This window comes from Macaca nemestrina, chromosome 3 (assembly GCF_043159975.1).
Source record: "Macaca nemestrina isolate mMacNem1 chromosome 3, mMacNem.hap1, whole genome shotgun sequence".
Taxonomy (NCBI): domain Eukaryota; kingdom Metazoa; phylum Chordata; class Mammalia; order Primates; family Cercopithecidae; genus Macaca; species Macaca nemestrina.
Window position 1 is genome coordinate 67,424,690 of NC_092127.1, and position 18,343 is coordinate 67,443,032.

Here is an 18,343-nt window from a genome sequence, read left to right on the forward strand (position 1 = left end):
CCAGATTAGAAATGCATTGCTCTTCTCTCCCGGTAGTGGAAAAATCTACTGAAAGGAGTGGTTAAAGCAAATTTCTATCTTCAGTGTCATTTCTCGATTGCACTTTAGTTTGGGTTTTTGTGTAAATATACCCTAAAACTTATGAAAAATACACAATGAAATTAAACACAGTTTAAGAAGAATCACACTTTATTTAAGTGCTAAAAAATGCAAAACTACTTCATGGCCCTATGTTAAAGCATTATTTTCATTTTTTCTTCTCAAACAATATATAACTGCTCCGCCAACCAAACAAAATAAACTTTTCTTGAGATTTCTGAATATAAACAGATGTAGCTCTATTACTTAATGAAACGTAAAATCTCTCATTTTCAACTCCTGCATGTCAAATATAACATGACTTACAGGAAAAATTTTACCATTAGAGGAAAATTTAAATTCAATAATGTGAAAAGCATTTTCTTTCTAACCTGAAATTTTATGCTCTATTTACTTTCAAGTTTAACAAATGACCTAATGCAGAATTTAATGAAGTATTGTTTTAGCATAATGCAAGAATTTTCAAATAACGAGCTTATTCATTTACCATATAATTGTTAGCTACTTAATGAGGCAGATATTCCTACATACTACAGATACCAAGATTAATAGAATATACTACTTGACAAAACATATAATAATTCTAATAATGCTAGCTAGATAGCACTTTTTTAAAAAGCATTTAAAAAGTCAATACATCAAGTTAGTATCAGTACTCGTTCACTAATTATCAATGGTCCTGCAATATCTGCTCAAGTGAATGACTTGGCTTGTATTTCTCTATACAAAAACACTAGTTCATGAATAGAAAAACTAAACTAATTTTAAGGAATGTCTAATTTTGTACATAAAAACTTAGATGCTCCCTCATACTTAATGGTAAATATTCCCTTCTTTGTTTAAAATTCTTCAAGAAGTAGAAAAATGTTCACAATATATTAAAAATTAAAACTACTTTAAAATAAAATGACATTATAAAATCCATACTTCTTAACCACTATAGACCATAACTACAGGACAATTCTCCACTATCTTCATGCATTTATAAAACGCTTCCTTTGCCTCAATGATTCACCCTCCTCTTCTTTCCCTGGCTAACTCTCAATTATCTTTCAAAACTTAATTTACATGTTACCTCAACCAAAAGCCTTCCCCAATTCTTCTCTCCCCTAATCTTTAATATAAATTATATACTATATACTAGGAATACCAAGTAACCTAAAAATTCATTTGTTGAAGTCCTAACCCCCAAAATTCATATGCTGAAGTCCTAACCCCCAGTACCTCAGAATGTGACTATATTTGGAGATGGGGTCTTCATAATGGTAATTTAGTTAAAATGAGGTCATTAGGGTATGCTGTCCTAATCCAATATGACTGGACAGTATGATCTGGACACAGAGGTACACAAGGGAAAGACCACATGAAGACACTGGAAAACAACAGCAATCTACAAGCCAAGGAGACAGGCCTGGAACACATCCTTCCCTCACAGCCCTCAGAAGGAACCAACCATGCCACCATCTTGTTGGAGGACTTCTTAGACTCTAGAATTGTGAGAAAATACATTTCTGTTGCTTAAGCCACATTATCTGTGATGCTTTATTAAGGCAGCCCTAGCGAACTAGTAGAGTACTTTTCTAAGTTCTTCATCAAGACCCTTTACTTACCTTTATTATAGCACCTAATATGAGTCTTTTGGTTCTTTCTTCCCCACTAAAACTGGAAGACATATGTCTTTTATTTCTGAATTCCCATAGTCCCAACAATATGTGGCATATAGTAGGGGATCAATAAAGAAATCATTGTGGATTAAATCCAAAAGAAAAAACAAATGAACCAACAAATACACTCTTCATTCACCATCTTTCCAATCAATCAGCTCCACTTTTGGAATGAACTTGCTTGTGGAAAAGCCACAAGCAAGTTATTATTTGGATCAAAATGTTTAGTGATATCTTCTTCTGCTGTAATAAAACAGTTTATAAAAATTTTAAGCTAGATTTTATTTCAAATTATATGCATCTCAATATATCTAAAAGACTTATTAGAAATATAATATACTCAAGTACCTCTGCCTATCGGCCCATGGTCCATAATTAAAATCTGTTCCTTTACCACAAACTATATCCAGTCCCCAACATGGAGGCAAGTCTTGTAGTTTGCAATCTTCACTGCTCATTTCTCCTTCAATATTTTCTTCTGTTTCTTCTGGAACAAGTCCTGTATTCCAGAACATACAATATAAAGGCAGTTATTTAAAATGGCCATTAAAAAGTTTCCTTACATCAGCAGTTCCAACATTTTTGGTCTCAGGAAACCTTTACACTCAAAATTTATTGAGAACCTAAAAGAGGTTGTTCTCATATTGTATTATGTCTATCAAGAACTACTATGTTCAAAATTAAAAGTCAGCAATTTTTAAAAATATTTTAAAAATAAACTCATGTTGACATATTTAATGTAATTAAATATAACATGTAATATAAATATAAAAATTAAATGAAATTTTAATCTCATTTTTAATGAAGAATAACTATATTTTCTAAAACCAAATAATTTAGTGAGAAGTATTAGAGGGGTTTTTTTTTTTGGCAAGTCTCTAATGTCTAGCTTAATAGAAACAGGTGGATTATCATAGCTGTTTCGGCATTCAATCTGTTACTGAAGGATTTGGAAAAGATCTAGCCTCATAAAGATATGTAGATAGAAAAGGGAGGAGTATTTTAATAGCTTTTTCAGGCAATTTTTAATACTCTTCTTTGATGGTACCCCAAAATTCAACAAATGGAAATTTCTTAAAGGTTAATTGCAATGTGGAATCTGAAGCCATATCACTAAACTTTTCATACCCTGTTATGTTAAAATCTACTGGTCTATCTTGCACTTCGAATACATTTATCTATGCATGACTTTTATAACATCATGCACTGGTCATTTGGGAAATACAGGTTCACTGAGCAATGTAGATTTTTTCCAAATGTTGACCAATTCCATTATTAAACATTTAAAAACATCACCCTTGCTATATCATTGGTGGTCTCATCATAAAAGCTGTTAACTATTGGGATGCTGTCAAGCTCATAACAGCAGACTCAAATTTTCCAAAGTTTTTCACAAGAAAGCTCAAATTACAGTTTGTCTCTAACTACTCTTTCAAATAAAACTGGCACTCCATGAAAAAAACGCAATTAGTGCAGCTTGCGACTTAATCATACAAGTGCTTTTCCTCAAGACACCAGAATATTTTGGTATGCAGCACAAGCACTTTATGTGTACTTCCCATTTTCTCACACCAAATATTAAAAACACTTTACTCAAAGGTCAACATTTGACAAAATAAATAATTTCTACTGCTTTATCAAGGAAATTTTTATGCGATATTGACATTTCGTTTTACCACAAATGTGTGGCAGTTGAAAAACACAATGACTACTAGTATAATTAGGAACCACTTCCTTGCTTAGTGTTAAAGCAACAACAATTTTACCCACCATTGCTCTGCACCATTAGCACAAATGTCAAAATGGTGAAAGGGCAAATAACATCTTAGTTTTACTTTCAAAATACTTTGACCTTAAATACTTTTATACTCTGAAAGGTATAAAAAGAGCAGAAGTATGAAAAAAGAGCTTAAAATCCAATGTTTAGATACTTTTATAAAATGGAAGCCACCCGTCAAGAATTTTAACTAGATGGATTTCAATCCTCAAACTTTAAGTCTCGAATCTAATATACTAAGCTTCTAAGCTAAGATGAACTACCTTAACTATTGCTACATTCTTTAAAGGTTTTCACTCATGATCATCTGCATTCTCAATTTTTGAGGTTTATCTATGAAATCTGAATTTGAAAAAAATAATGTTCTCTTTTAATCTACAATACTAAACTAATGTTCAAGTTTTGAGAAATGACACAGATATTTTTCAGATATTTTCACTCATATCTACATTTACCATTTCCTGTTGCCTAAGCAAGAAGATTTAAAATATTACTAGATATCAGCATTTCATAGAACAAACATAATTGTAGCTATGAAACATACTTTAAAAAAAAACAGGCCAGGCACCATGGGCTCGTGCCTACAATCCCAGCACTTTGGGAGAATGAGGCAGGAGGATCACTTGAGGTCAGGAATTTGAGATCAGCCTGGGCAACAGAGCAAAATACCATCTCTATAAAAACTTTAAAAATTAGTCAAGCACAGTGGCATTATTCCTGTCATCTTAGCAACTCAGGAGGCTGAGGTAGGAGGATTGCTTGAGCCTGGAAGGTCAAGGGTAAAATGGACTATGATTACGCCACTGCATTCCAGCCTGTGTGACAGAGTGAGACTCGGTCACTTTAAAAAAACAGCAACAACAACAACAATACCTGGCTCATCCATGTAGTAGTAGATGTCAACATCATTTGACTGCATCACCACAAAACCTTCTCCCATTAATCTCGGTGGTCTATAAGAAGTTGGAGGGGAAAGCAAACTAAACAAATCTCCGGAATATAAAATGGTCAGTATCCTAGTTAATGCTGGCAATAGGTGAAAAGAAAAAGAAAAAAACTAAAAAGTATATAACAAGTAGCATCCTGAAAAGAAAGAAAAACATCTTTCCCATGAACAATCACCCTAAGAAATTGTTCCATAGTTCTATTCTTTATTAGACTCAATAATAAAATGATACTAAAAATTTATCAGTAAATTAGTTCAAGAAGAAAAAAAATTTAGTTTTAAAAAGAAAAACTTTGGTTTTATATTTTTCATTTTCAGTTTTGAATGAGAGAAATCGATTTAAAACAAAGTTTAAATACAATGGAATGATCACTGGAATAAAATGATCATATTCTGCATTTACAACAAAATTAAAATTTGACCATTTTATATTAATAGCTAAATAATAAGTACCATTTTATCTAGCTGTACATTAAACTATAATCATTCAAGAACATCAAATAAGACAAAAGTTGTCATTTTTATCTTCATATTACCTGTTTCCATGAATATTTAATCAACTTGAAATAAATCTAGAGCGAACACTGTGAACTCTAACTCTGGAATGAATGTTTTTCTACCATCAATAATTTCCCAGAAACCATTAATCTCTGTTTGCTTTGATTAAACAACTTTTCTTTTTGTCATACATACATCACATATCTTCTTGCATATCAAAATTAACTTCTCAATCATTAGATAACATTAAATGCAAAAACTCAGCAATTTTTTTCTAAATATGTATTAAATCACAAAGGTTAATGTTTAATATCATCATGTAATCTCCACACTTAGTTTTAACAAGTGAAAAATATAATTTAAAAATTTTTTATACAAATTATTAATAACGACACTTTTTCATCTTACTCTCTATAATTTTTCAAAAAAATCCTGTGCACTCATACACATTTGTGTGCACAGTCCACATTCCAGAAGATTCTTAACCAAGTCCATGATCTTGAAGAGGGAGGCCAGGTAGACCCAGTCACTATGACACTCAAAAAGGAAAAACCCTCTTTCTATCATTCTAGCCAAATCCTGGAAAATCGAATACCAGGCCAGTCAAGAGTTAGAACTAAAAAGGAATAATCATGTTTCACATATAACCTCATAAAGTGCCTACACACAAAGATAAAAGCTGAGACACTGTACTAAAAACTCTCCATATGAACACTTAAATTACATAAATTCAACCACAGAGTATCCTTTACACACAAAAACCACAAGAGCCCATCATTCTCTCACTCAGCATTCCACCACACTGAGTGAGTCCAGTGTACATCATTCCTATAATGAGTCTTATAAATACAAGCAACTACTTCACTGAAGGAAAAAAAAATCTGGAAAGCTAGATGGAAAACTGACAGTTTGGAACTTAAAGAAATGTCAAGTGGGTCGCAAAACTATACCATCTTAACTTCACCAAATTTTCCAGAGTAATTTCAATTCAATTTTCAACTTTCACTAACTCAAAATGGTATTCCACTGTAATGAATCTGTTCAATTTACTCTTTAGTCATATCTTCTAGAAACAAAAACCTACCTGTAATGTGTCTCTCCTAACATACAAACAGGAGCTAATTGCACAAAACAAGTTTCCAAAATACAATTAGAAAGAAAAACGGATAAAAAAATTATAGTTATAATCATGCAGAAAAATATTTAAAATTAGAGTTTATCACTGGATAGTATATCCATTTATCCCATAAAGAAGGACTACGCTGTTAACTGCTTTAATAGAGAAATGTACCTAATTTTTGTACAACTTGTAGCAAAAAAATTAAAAGGATGTTCAAGTTTCTAGCTGTATCTGTATTAGCTATAAGAAGTTTTTTATTATTTTTATAAGATTTTCTTACTCATCATTTTGAAGACCAACATATCTTGGACTAGGAACAAGCATGACTCGAACATTTTCAAGCTTTCCTTTCACAATATGCATGAATTGGTCAAGATGACTTGAAGGTGGTTTTGTAGTATAAGTTAAGAAAGCATCATCAAAGTTGATGCACAGAGTTTGTGGCTGGTAGTGATTTCCAAAGGCCAAACGTCCCTTAAAAAAAAAAAACAAAAAAAAAAACCAATAAGAGATATTACATCATGCTATTCTGGCCATATTTCTTTCTTTAGCTAAACTAATAACAAACATTTTCAAACAACAGCTTAATGATTCCACTTTAGGACCATGTGCTATTTAAATTATTCCACTGGTCAATTTAAACCAGTACTTAAAAGAATATTTAAGTACTTAAAGAAATTTAAACACAAATTTGTCAGAAAACAGTATCAAGGTTAAAATAATTATTTCACTTATACTTTACAGAAATGAGAACTAAAAGAAACTCCACAAAATTTAATTTTCTTACATTAAAATCATATTTGCAAAAATTAAAAGTTGTACGTTATTACCCCATGAAACAGTAATTGTAGCAGAATTTACTTACTGTGCTCACATTGACCTTTATGACTGGAATAAGTGATCTCCATGAAGATGTGGGGTCCTGGGATTCTGTTTTTACTTTAACTCTAACAAGAAAAAATACAACTGACATGAATAAGAAAAACTTAAATACCCAAAGACATAGTTCGCTTCCTCACAATACCATACCTCACAATATCAGTTTACTTTTCCAAATATATCTAATGACTACTTCAGTAAACAGAACAATGATCATCTGAAGGAATACTAATAGTCCTAAAGCTGTCTACTGGAGCACTCGATCATATCAACTTTAGATGGATAAGCTATAATAATAAAACTATGTTTTTAGAATAACAAGCTTTAATGACAAAACAATAAGGGATGATATGCTATCATTACATCTACCATTTTGCCCATTATGTTACCAAACGACATTTTTTAAGACAGCCAAAGTTGTCACTAAAACATAAATGATTAAGGTACAAGTTACTTTGATGTTTGTCTACTGTTTTAAGCACTTCTGAAAACGATCCAGTTACTCCTCTTCCTTCCCTTGCCCAAATGCCTTGTGCCAAATTAATTCTCCCTTAATGAAATGAAAATGATAAGCCAAGAGTAAGAAAACTGGCCCTATACGAATTATACAAATTTTAAGAAATGAAAATTTCACAGCAATTCACTAAATAGATAGATAATATATAAATAAATATGCATGGCTATGTCCCAATAAAACTCTATATACAAAACAGGCAGTAGGCTAGACTTGTGCTATAGGTCTAAGTTTGCTGATCCTGTTCTAGAATAATTTTGTAGGTAGACCTACATACACAGATATGTATTTTTAAAAGCAGACCTACATATACAGATATGGAACAAGCTTACAGACAAACTGCTGCATAAAAAGCAAATTACAGAACAATACACACTATATGAGGCACATATTCTAAACATATATGTTTAGAAACACACAGAACAAAATCATGTATTTGTACATGCACCTTAAATATGTATGTATACATTTATGTACATACATTCAAAAGGATAAAAACTAAATTCATAACGGTAGTTATTAATATAGAGAAAAGTAGGATTCGTGCACAGGGGAATAGAACAGGACTTTTTTAGATTAAATATTCTATATTATCACAATTTCTCAAATAATTATATAATTATTTATGTTACTAAAAGTTTTAATTTGCAAAACAACATTGGGCTCTGTCTAGGTGCACAGCCTCAATGATATTCCAATAAAGACAAATGTTTAATGCTAGAGATTAATAAAATTCAAGTATGACACTGAACCTTTCAATTTTCGATTGGGTTCTTGTCCTTCCATTTTCCCGTGTTTTATCATCTTCTTTCTTGGGTGGAATTATTGTTGGCTCCAAACCGAACAACTCTTGAAGGCGTCCATAAAGATCCGAACGATTATAGACATGAAATTCAAAGTCATTGACTGTGATGTATAACCTGGTTTCTGCCTTTGGATCTAAAGACACCAATTACAAAAAAATTTTTTAGTCAACTTTTCAAGAACTTCAAAGTTTTTATGCAAACATTTTTACACAGCTAAAGTAATTTAATTTATTTTAAAATAGAATTCTACGATACAGAGAGGCATACTAATAAAATAAATACAAAACACTGGACAAAAAAAGAAAAAAGTTGATGTTTCTGTTATATTTTAATTTAGCATTCTAAAAACAACTTTAATTTCTAGATTCCAGTTACATACTGAAAAAAATTAAAGATTGTTATGCTAAGAATAGTAAAGTATCATTTAAAGAGTAAAAGTACACTTTTATCCTAATATAGCCATAATTTTATACCAAAATACATGCAGTAAAATATTTAAAGTATGATGCTTTATTTAAGTATCATATTGGTATTTGAACTTTTGCATCACAGAAACTACAATTTTTCATAAATACTTATTTCTTTAAACACACATAACACTAAAACATAGGTTTTATGAACTGTGAACTTCAATCTTCTCTTAAATAAAAGACATAATTACATTAAGTAGAAATAGCAATAGTAATTAAGGAATCCATTTAAAGTGATGGATGAGGCACTTGTTTCTACTCAGGAAATAATCTAAAACAATGCATCACATGTCAACCAAAGAGTGCCACAGAAGAAAGGTACCACAATCAATGCTTTCTTTTGTTACCAAATGAAAGAACTACCTTTTTTTTCTGGTACCTCTTTTTTATAACCTTTATCCATTTTTATCTCTATTAAACAAATTCAAACATTTATGGATATTTAATTGTTTTCCACTTTATAACAGATGTTTTTTAAAACTATGAAGTTTACAAAACTCTAATTTTATCATCACTTGGTTGAAAAATCCTTTCTTTTCACCTAGTAATCTACTGTCATTTATAACTTTATTCCTACAGGAAAATAGGTTTAAACTTACAAGTTTGAGCCAGCCAAAATTACTTTAGATTTCACTATTACTTCACTAGTATTTAGTCTTCTATCATTTTGCTATCATTCCCTTGCCCCACATAGCCTTTCCCCACTTCTATACTATATGATGTACTCCTCCCTGATGAGACTGGCGTAAATGGGCTAGTATTTGGAGTCTGTAGAAACAACGAAATCAGAATATTAGGGGAAGATTTCGTGTCTGGAAAAAGTATTCCAACAGCTAGAGCAGTTGTTCATTAGATAAGTTTGAACAAAGGCTAAGTTTTGTCATACAATAAGGTATTCTGAGAGAGTTTGAAATGGGCATTTTGCAGTTTCTCGTGTGTGGTTTAGAAAGGCAGTATGTTAATGAGTCTCTAGACTGTGATTGTATAGTACCAGTTGTTAAACCAGCATTTTTCCTTTTTTCTTAGCAACTGTTACGAATTTTTTTTTTTTTTTTTTTTTTTGAGACACAGTCTCCCTCTGTTGCCCAGGCTGGAGTACAATAGCACAATCTCCGCTCACTGCAACCTCCGACTCCCAAGTTCCAGCAATTCTCCCACCTCAGCCTCCCAAGGAGCTGGGATTACAGACACCTACCATCATGCCTGGCTAATTTTTGTATTTTCAGTAGAGACAGGGTTTCACCATGTTGTCCAGGCTGGTCTCCAGCTCCTGACATCAGGTGATCTGCCCGCCTCACCCTCCCAAAGTGCTGGGATTACAGGCGTGAGCCACCACGCCTGGCCCTACAAACTTTTTTTCTTAGCAACTGCTATCAACTATCTAAAGAATAATTTTAGGTGGCATTTAAGTGAAGATATCTTACTTATACTACAGAGATGACTAAAATTATTCCTAAGAGCCACATTCTTTTCAGTCTTGGCTTTGACACATTCACTTTACTTTCAGCAGGCCCAATATTTCTGCCTTTGATTTCATTTGTAAAGTCTGTCTAGTTTATTCCTTAGAGAGATTTACTTTAGGTGCATATTTTCCCCTGCATGTCACACTTCTATTAATCTTGCAGTCTATTTGTTAGATGATTTGCTCTTTTGTCTAAATTTTTCTTTTTTAAAAACATATTTAGTTAACATAAGCCATATTTCTAACAAGATTACAGTGGAGCTGAAACAAAAATTTTTTTGTTTATATAGCTGGTTTATGATTTTGAAAGAAAAATGTATCTCTTTGTATATTTGCACTATATATTTTATTCTCAATTATTTTCAGTGTTTATAATATTTGTGTGAATAAATAAAGCTGTAGGGGGACAGTGAGGTTGGAAAGTAGAGAAAGCGGTCTATTTGAACTAATATCCCAAGCTATTAACCCTAGAATTTTGTTCCAAAGAACAAAACTTGGAAACAATTTATCTCAAAACCCCTCATCGACTTGGAAATAACTAATACTTTCAAAACCTCTCATTTTGCTGATTAAAAAAGAGAAATTCCTGTGATTGTAACTTGTAGAGTCAGAGCAAAAACCTAGGTCTGCTAACTTCCAGTCCAGTGCTCCTTGTATTATAAAACAGCCTTGTCAACTGGGGCCCAAAGAAGTCCTTGGAAATTCTTACCATAAATATTGAATGCAGCTTGTGGAAAGGATGAAGACACCTGCAGTATCCAGAGGCAACTGACAGTTTAAAGCTAAGCCTAATGACACTGACCACTTTAGAATTTTCTGATTTTAGAAGTTCTCTGATTCTAGACAGGGTCTCGCTCTGTCCCCCAGCATGGTGTGCAGTGATGCAATCATGGCTCACTGCAGCCTCAACCTCCATGGCTCAAGCGATCCTCCCACCTCAGCCTCCCAAGTACCTGGGACCACAGGCACGTGTCACCATGTCTGGCTAATTTTTGTATTTTTTGTAGAAACAGGGTTTCACTATGCTACCCAGGTTAGTCTCAAACTTCTGGGCTCGAGCAATCCTCCCACCTAGGCCTTCCAAAGTGCTGGGATTACCAGTGTGAGCTACTGTACCCAACCCAGCTTTTTTTCTTTTTGAGAAAAGTAGTTACTTCATTTGATCATGAAATATTACATCTCCTTAAAATGACTTGCTCCTCACCAGAATACAAGTATGAAGTCAAGAATAACTGACCCAAGTGTCTTTCATGAAAGAGGTGTTTTTGATAAAAATCTTTAACAGGTATTTATATGGCATTCACTTTATTAATTATTGTGTTAAGATGGGAGGGGGATTTAAAAAAAGAAAGAGGGAAATGAGTGCTACTTGAATCGATTTGGTGGAGCAGATGCATATGAACAATTACAATTAAAGAAGAAAGGAAGCAGTGAATATGAATGGAGGAAAAATACTGAGAACTTCTAACTTTGATATAGACCATTTGGTATGGGCCCAACAGGGTCATGGTTTGACAACAGAGTTCTGCCCGTTTGTCAGGAAGCAGAATGGTAGATGGAGGGCTCTTGTGAATGCCTTATTCCTCAAGGAGCATGCATGATGATGAGTGAGTAGGATTATGTCAGACAGATGTGGAGGGGACGCGAACTCAGATGGAATAACTGATTAGACTAATGGCACTGAGGTTAGAAAATGGGTGTGTTTAGAAATTCAATTTGGTGGTAAATTTAAGGTAACGGGGTAATAGGGGATGATTTGGAAACTGCGTATGGAGGACGCTGAACACCTGGCAGGCACAGTCAATAAACTCAGGAGAGGGCAGGGGAGTGCCATAAACTCAGCTTCTTTGAAAGGACATAGCAAAATGTAGTCACTACTTCAGATTCATACACCTCAGGTTAATAGAAATAGCTTAAATACTGGCCTTCCCTTGACTGACTTTCCCCCATAATTTCTGTCAAAGTCTTGAATTCTTTTTGTCACTCTTTAGATATTAGCATATTGCTGTCTCTCTGTATGCTGTCTGTAATTGCCCATAATCTAGAGCAGAAATATCATAATTTTTGGATATTCTGTATTCTTCTTAACATTTAAGAATATTTAAATTGTTTTTGGCTTGAGTGTTCTTTTTAAAATTTTTTGTGTGCCAATGATTTTCAATAGAAAAAAAGATTCCACACCTCTATTTTACAGTGATGTTAGAGGTTGGTAGATGTTATCAATTATTACTTTTGCAATTACTAATAATTTGCTCAAATGTTTACCTACAGTATGGCATTTAATTCTCATCAAGCAGAGCACAACATTGGTGAAGAGTCAATTAAGTTTTCTTCCCTGTGCTTTTTTAAAGGAAATTCTCTAGTATGAAGGATGACATTCTTAACAACATGCTCACTGTCATACCCTTCAAAAGTAAAGACATAATGTCAAATAGTAATGCAGGAATAAATAATTTAGTTTAAGTACATTATTGGTCTAACATTACTCAGGGACAGAATTTAGACTATAGTAGATAGAGGAATGAGTAGGCTGCAAACTAAGCTTTTGATAAAGTCTAACAAGATTAGTAGATTACACAATCATTATATATAATATTAAAACAGATTATGTCCACTAACAAGACCTTATAGTCAGTATTTCTTGCCAATTAAGGGCAGATCCATATGCTTTGACAGTTAACCAAGATGGAAGTTGATGTTTCTTGGTGGAAAAATTAGAAGCCTAACTGGGGCATATGCCTGAATAGACAGATGTGCATTCAGCCTTCCAAGGATATGGACCAAAGTCTGTCTGTAGGTAGGACCAAGATTTTTATTACTGTTTTTGAATTTCTCTATTAGGAAAAAGGAGGAGTGTTCAAGTGCCCAAATTCTATGCTAGGAGCACATTTAGATCTATCAGTTGTCCAGTACAGCTCTTTAAAAAAAAAAAAGAACACATCTAGTTTGTTTACCACAGGATGTTTGTAAATATTCCCTAGGTTATAAAATTAGTGATCTGCTATATATATGATTGTCAGCTAAAGACCAATTATATCCATCAAAACTCTTTTTTTTTTTTGGATAAAGACTGTCTTTTGGAAAATAAACTGTAAAACCAGTTGCTTCTTAATAGGCAATGATATAATGTTTAAATGAGTATGGATCTGAATAAATAGTCATGCTTTCTTCTTAACCACAACAAATTCTTATGTCAAGCATGTCCCTTTCTGTTATTTTATTACTTAGAGGTTTTAGCCTACTATAATCGATTAGTGTAATTTAAAACTGGTTACATCTAAACCTTGTTTGTTAAATAAATTACATAGATAGGAAACCCTGAGCAGTTTTTAAAAGGTCAGTAGACTGTTTTGTCTTTGTATTGATTCTAAGAATTATAAGGCCTTGGCAGCACTTCTGCACCTTGCCTTTTTTACTACAAATAGCATGTGTCCCAATTACATAATTAAATACGTATCTTCTTTCTAATTTCTCTTTGGAAAACAAGGAGTCTCAATCAGCTGTTTGTTCAGAAGACTTAAGCAGTTCTACAACATGCATTTACTTTTACTTTTATTTTGTGAAGAGTTTAGTATCTGGGTTCCAATCTACTTCTTGCTGGTTGTATAATCCTGGGCTCCAATCGCTAGGGTTGTTGTGAGGATTAAATAAAATTATGTGCATAGAGTGCCTAGAACAGTACCTGGAACACAGCAAGAGTGCAATAGAGCTGAGCTGGGCCTTTATTATTATTCTGAACATTATATCACATTCTGAAATGAAAGATTATCTTAAAAGAGTAACTTGAAAACATATATAATTTACACGACTAGGAAGAATTTGACCTTCAAAGAGAAAAAAACTAGTATGTATTTTGTACAGCAATTCTAGAGGTAAGTAGAGGTGTCCTCATTTTACAGTTAAAAAAAAATGAGGCTCAGAGTGGCTAAAATTCTTGCCTTAAGTCACAATATTAGTAAATGATGTTACAGGGATCACATCCTATATCCTTTCTACTATTTATTTACCTCCTTTGTCCAGTTCCTGAAGAATCTAACGCAGCCATTCTCAATGTATTACTTTTTTTTAAAGAAGCTGTGTGTGTGTGTGTGTGTGTGTGTGTGTGTGTGTGTGTGTGTGTCTACGTGCACGTGTATATGAGAGATGGATGCTTTTGGAAGAAGTGCCTGTCTTTTGGAGGGATACTTGTTTGTGAGGCGACATGCTCCCTGTTGGGGATATGCCTCCGTCGATGTGGAATGGTACTCAGTCTGTATGTGGGGGGCAGGGAGGATACCTTGCATGTAGCCACTGTGTGCGCATTTATCTCTGTGAAGGGAATACAGTCAGTGTACTAGCACTTGTGCGCATGCATGTATGGCTGTGTGAGTGTGTATGCATGTATGTACTCATCTTTGAAAATGTTTATCTGTACATAAGTGTACCTATATGTGCATGCCTTTTCTGTGTACACATATATGCCTCTATATGTGTCCTTTTCCCCGTGTTTCTGTTCTATGGGTATGCTTTTAGGCAACCTGTCTCTTTGTATCTAAGTGTGTAATACTGCGGTGCAGGTACAGAGGATGAAAGGAGTTGCCACATAAAATACTCCTAAGGATGGCAGAAGGCTAGGAATATTAACAAAAAAGATCCTGGACAGAAGCCATGAAGAAAATACAGACCATGTAAGCATGGAGATCAACCCAAGCTTGGAGATCTGATTTACTGTTTAATCATACAGGTCTTTGGCTGGAATATTATTAATGCAGGAGAACTAAATTGAAACAAGATAACAAACAAAGGTGGGATGTGAACTGAGCTAAATGTTTCTCTTTTAAAATATAAGACTAAGTGGCACTTTTATTTATTTATTTATTTATTTTTTAGAGAAAAGGTCTTCCTCTGCCACCCAGGTTGGAGTGCAGTGGTGTGATCATAGCTTACTGTAACTTAGCCTGAGGCATGTTCCCATCTCAGGCCAGGTAGCTAAGCCTACTGGCATATACCACCACACCCAGCTCATTTTTAAAAATTTTCGTAGAGACATGGTCTTGCTATATTGTATAAGCTGGTATCAAACTCCTGGTTCAAGCGATCCTCCCACTTCAGCCTCCCAAAGCACTGGGATTACAGGCATGAGCCAACATGCCTTGCCTCAGAAGGTGCTTTTTAAATGATTACAGACTTGCTATTTGTTCAATACTTTTCTAAGGTGATTTTTGGAAGGAAAAGAGTGATTTAGGCATTTTGTTCAATCTTACTTAAAATTTTTAAACCTATTTATTATTTTTATTTAATAATTTAACAATTGTTTATTCAACATCTTCTATGTACTAGTCACTGTTTTAGGCACCAGAGATAGGGCAGTGAACATAGGAAAAATTCTTCACTAATGCCGAAGGATACATTCTGGTTGCAGAGGTGAAAATAAATAATAAAATAATAATGAGATAATAATGGGAGAATAAAAGCTGAAAAATAGGATAAGGAATGTTGAGGGGGATCTTACAATATTTTAGTATTCAGTATTTAGTGTTTATCAGTGTTGTCAACATACATTCAGAAATTAATACCTTCCTCTTTATGCCTTGGTGTCTCCAATTAATGAAGGCATACCATATCATAGCTGTTATATTGAAAGGACAGAATCTGTTGTACATGCCCAGCAAGTTAGAGATGGATTTGAGAGTAATCTTGTTTTTATTTTCATACAGTCACCATTTGTTTATTCATCACTGCTGATCCAATTAGGGGCAGGTCCAGGCTCTTAATCTCCCCCACTGCTGCTTCTGCAGCTCATCAACTAGCCTTTAAAGCATATGCCTATTAATCAGGACATTTGTATTCAGGTATATTAGTAAACTATTGCTTATGTAAATTTGAAAACAAATAATTTAAAAGAGTTTCCTGGTAAATTCTGATTGGGTTGTTTATAACCTTGAAGAATCTCATAAGAATTACTTTCTACTTGTATGGGTCTATCTGGGATTAGAAACATATGCTATTTTAGATTTATTATGCCTCCACATGTTAGGTTTTCAAGCATTCTATAAGGTATGTTTCTCAATGTTTTGTTTTACTTAGAAGTATGACTGGTAGAAAGATTCTCTGTTACTCTTTTATACAAATGAGTTCTTCCACGTACTAAGCATTTTTCTAGACACCAAGTATACAATAGAGAATAAAACAAGTCCCACCCCTTACAGAGCTTGCTTCATTCAAGTCAGGTAGACTCCATTAATAAGCAAATAAATATATATATATAGCATCAAGGAGTACACGAGGAAAATACAGCATTGAAGAAAATAAAAGCAAGGTTAGTGGAACAGAGAGTGCTAGTTTGTGGGGGAGGGCGCTGCTTTACAAAAGTACTCAGGAAAAGCTTCATTGATAGATAAACAGAACCACCAAGCAAATAAGGGAATGAATACTGTGAATATCCAGAGGCCAACATTTCATGGTAGCTCTGCTGCAGTTTCATCACCAACACCAACAGGCCAGTTTATTTGGAGTGGGGTGGAAGATAAGATGGTCAGGAGGTAGAAGGAATTTTATAGAATATTTATAGGAACACAGGATTTTATGGGCTATGTAGAGGAAGTATGTAGGATTCTACAGGTCACTTACAAGACCTCGGTGTTGTTCTGAGTGAGATGGGAAGCCACGGGAAAATTTGGGAAGAGAGAGAAATAAAATGATCTTACATTTTTAAAAGATCTGGCCAGTGTCTTAACAGCAGGTTGAGGAACAAGTGCACCGAAGCAGGAAGACTAGTTAGGAGATTATGTGATAAAACAGGTAGATGATGATGGTGGCTTGGGCCAGTGTGGGGAGTAGTTGGATTCTGGATGTAGGATGAAAGGAAAGCTGACAGGATTTGATGATGACCTCTGGGACACAAAAGACAGCAGTCAAAATTTTTGGCCTGAGCAGTAGAAAAGATAGAGTTGCTGTTGATAAGATGGAAAATACTGTGGGGTAGGTTTGGGTGGGAAGATCAGGTGTTTGGTTGGATATTTCAAGAGTAAGAAACCTGTCACACATAAAATTAGAGATACTGAGTAAGCTGCTAGATATTTGACCCTAGCGGCCTGAGGAGAGATCAAGGATGATTACTGAGGAAAGGTTTCCCACTAGCAAATGATAGAGTTTAATGTGTTTAAAACTGGGTTTGTTACTATCAAGTGCCGGAATACTTCATACACATTAAAATACCAGTGTGTTTCCTAGTCCGTTTATTTCAGGATTTAAACTACAGCAAGTAAAGGTGATGAAGTGCTTGATATAACAGTTTAGGGATTATTTTAGCTGTTAGTCATGTGATAAATCTGAGGAAATAGGAGGGAACATGGGCCAAAGAACTATGGTAAAATATTAGGAAAATTACATCTTCTAAATATTTGTTTTTTGAAGGATTAGGCCTTTATCATTTTTTTCTCAATTATCCTAAGAAGTAATAAGAGAAAAATCCTACACTGGAGTAGAAGTATTTACCTGAAAAATTGTTTAACAAGTAAATTACTCATAAAAGTATTACTATGTGAAAGATACTCTGAAGTGAAAGTGAATGTTGCTGATTCATTCTCCTTGGTTTATTTTTAAAATATGAGTGGTAGTGTACTTTTAATTTGTTGTTTTAAAATTTACCTTTGTTTGGAGTATTTTGTATTTTATATATATTTTTGCAAATAATTCAAATTATTAATTTTGGTAAAATGTGACACCTTACTGAAGAGTATATACCTCTCATTTAAATCACAGCTAATGCTACTAAAAGTTAATAATAATTCTCTTCACTCATTTACTCATTTTTAAAAATTAAACTTTTTTCTTTTTTTTTTTTTTTTTTTTGGAGACGAGTTTCGCTCTTGTTGCCCAGGTTGGAGTGCAGTGGCATGATCTTGGCTCACTGCAACATCCGCCTCCTGGGTTCAAGCAATTCTCCTGTCTCAGCCTCCTGAATAGCTGGGATTACAGGTGCACGCCACCACACCCAGCTAATTTTTTATATTTTTAGTAGAGACGGGGTTTCATCATGTTGGCCAGGCTGGTCTCGAACTCCTGACCTCAGGTGATCCACCCGCCTCAGCCTCCCAAAGTGCTGGGATTACAGATATGAGCCACCA

General features: G+C 33.9%; 1 protein-coding gene across 9 annotated transcripts in view; it reads right to left on the reverse strand.

Annotated features, from left to right (window-relative positions):
• Nucleotides 1-18,343, reverse strand: part of BLTP1 (bridge-like lipid transfer protein family member 1) — a 211,758-nt gene that overhangs the window by 170,358 nt on the left and 23,057 nt on the right. For all 9 annotated transcript variants that reach the window (XM_011748835.3, XM_011748834.3, XM_011748836.3 and 6 more), the window contains exons 7-11: nucleotides 8,250-8,436; nucleotides 6,970-7,051; nucleotides 6,385-6,578; nucleotides 4,414-4,493; nucleotides 2,112-2,262 (exon numbers count right to left, since the gene is read on the reverse strand). In XM_011748835.3, the coding sequence (XP_011747137.2) occupies nucleotides 2,112-2,262; nucleotides 4,414-4,493; nucleotides 6,385-6,578; nucleotides 6,970-7,051; nucleotides 8,250-8,436 (694 nt within the window). The remainder of the gene's footprint in view (nucleotides 1-2,111; nucleotides 2,263-4,413; nucleotides 4,494-6,384; nucleotides 6,579-6,969; nucleotides 7,052-8,249; nucleotides 8,437-18,343) is intronic.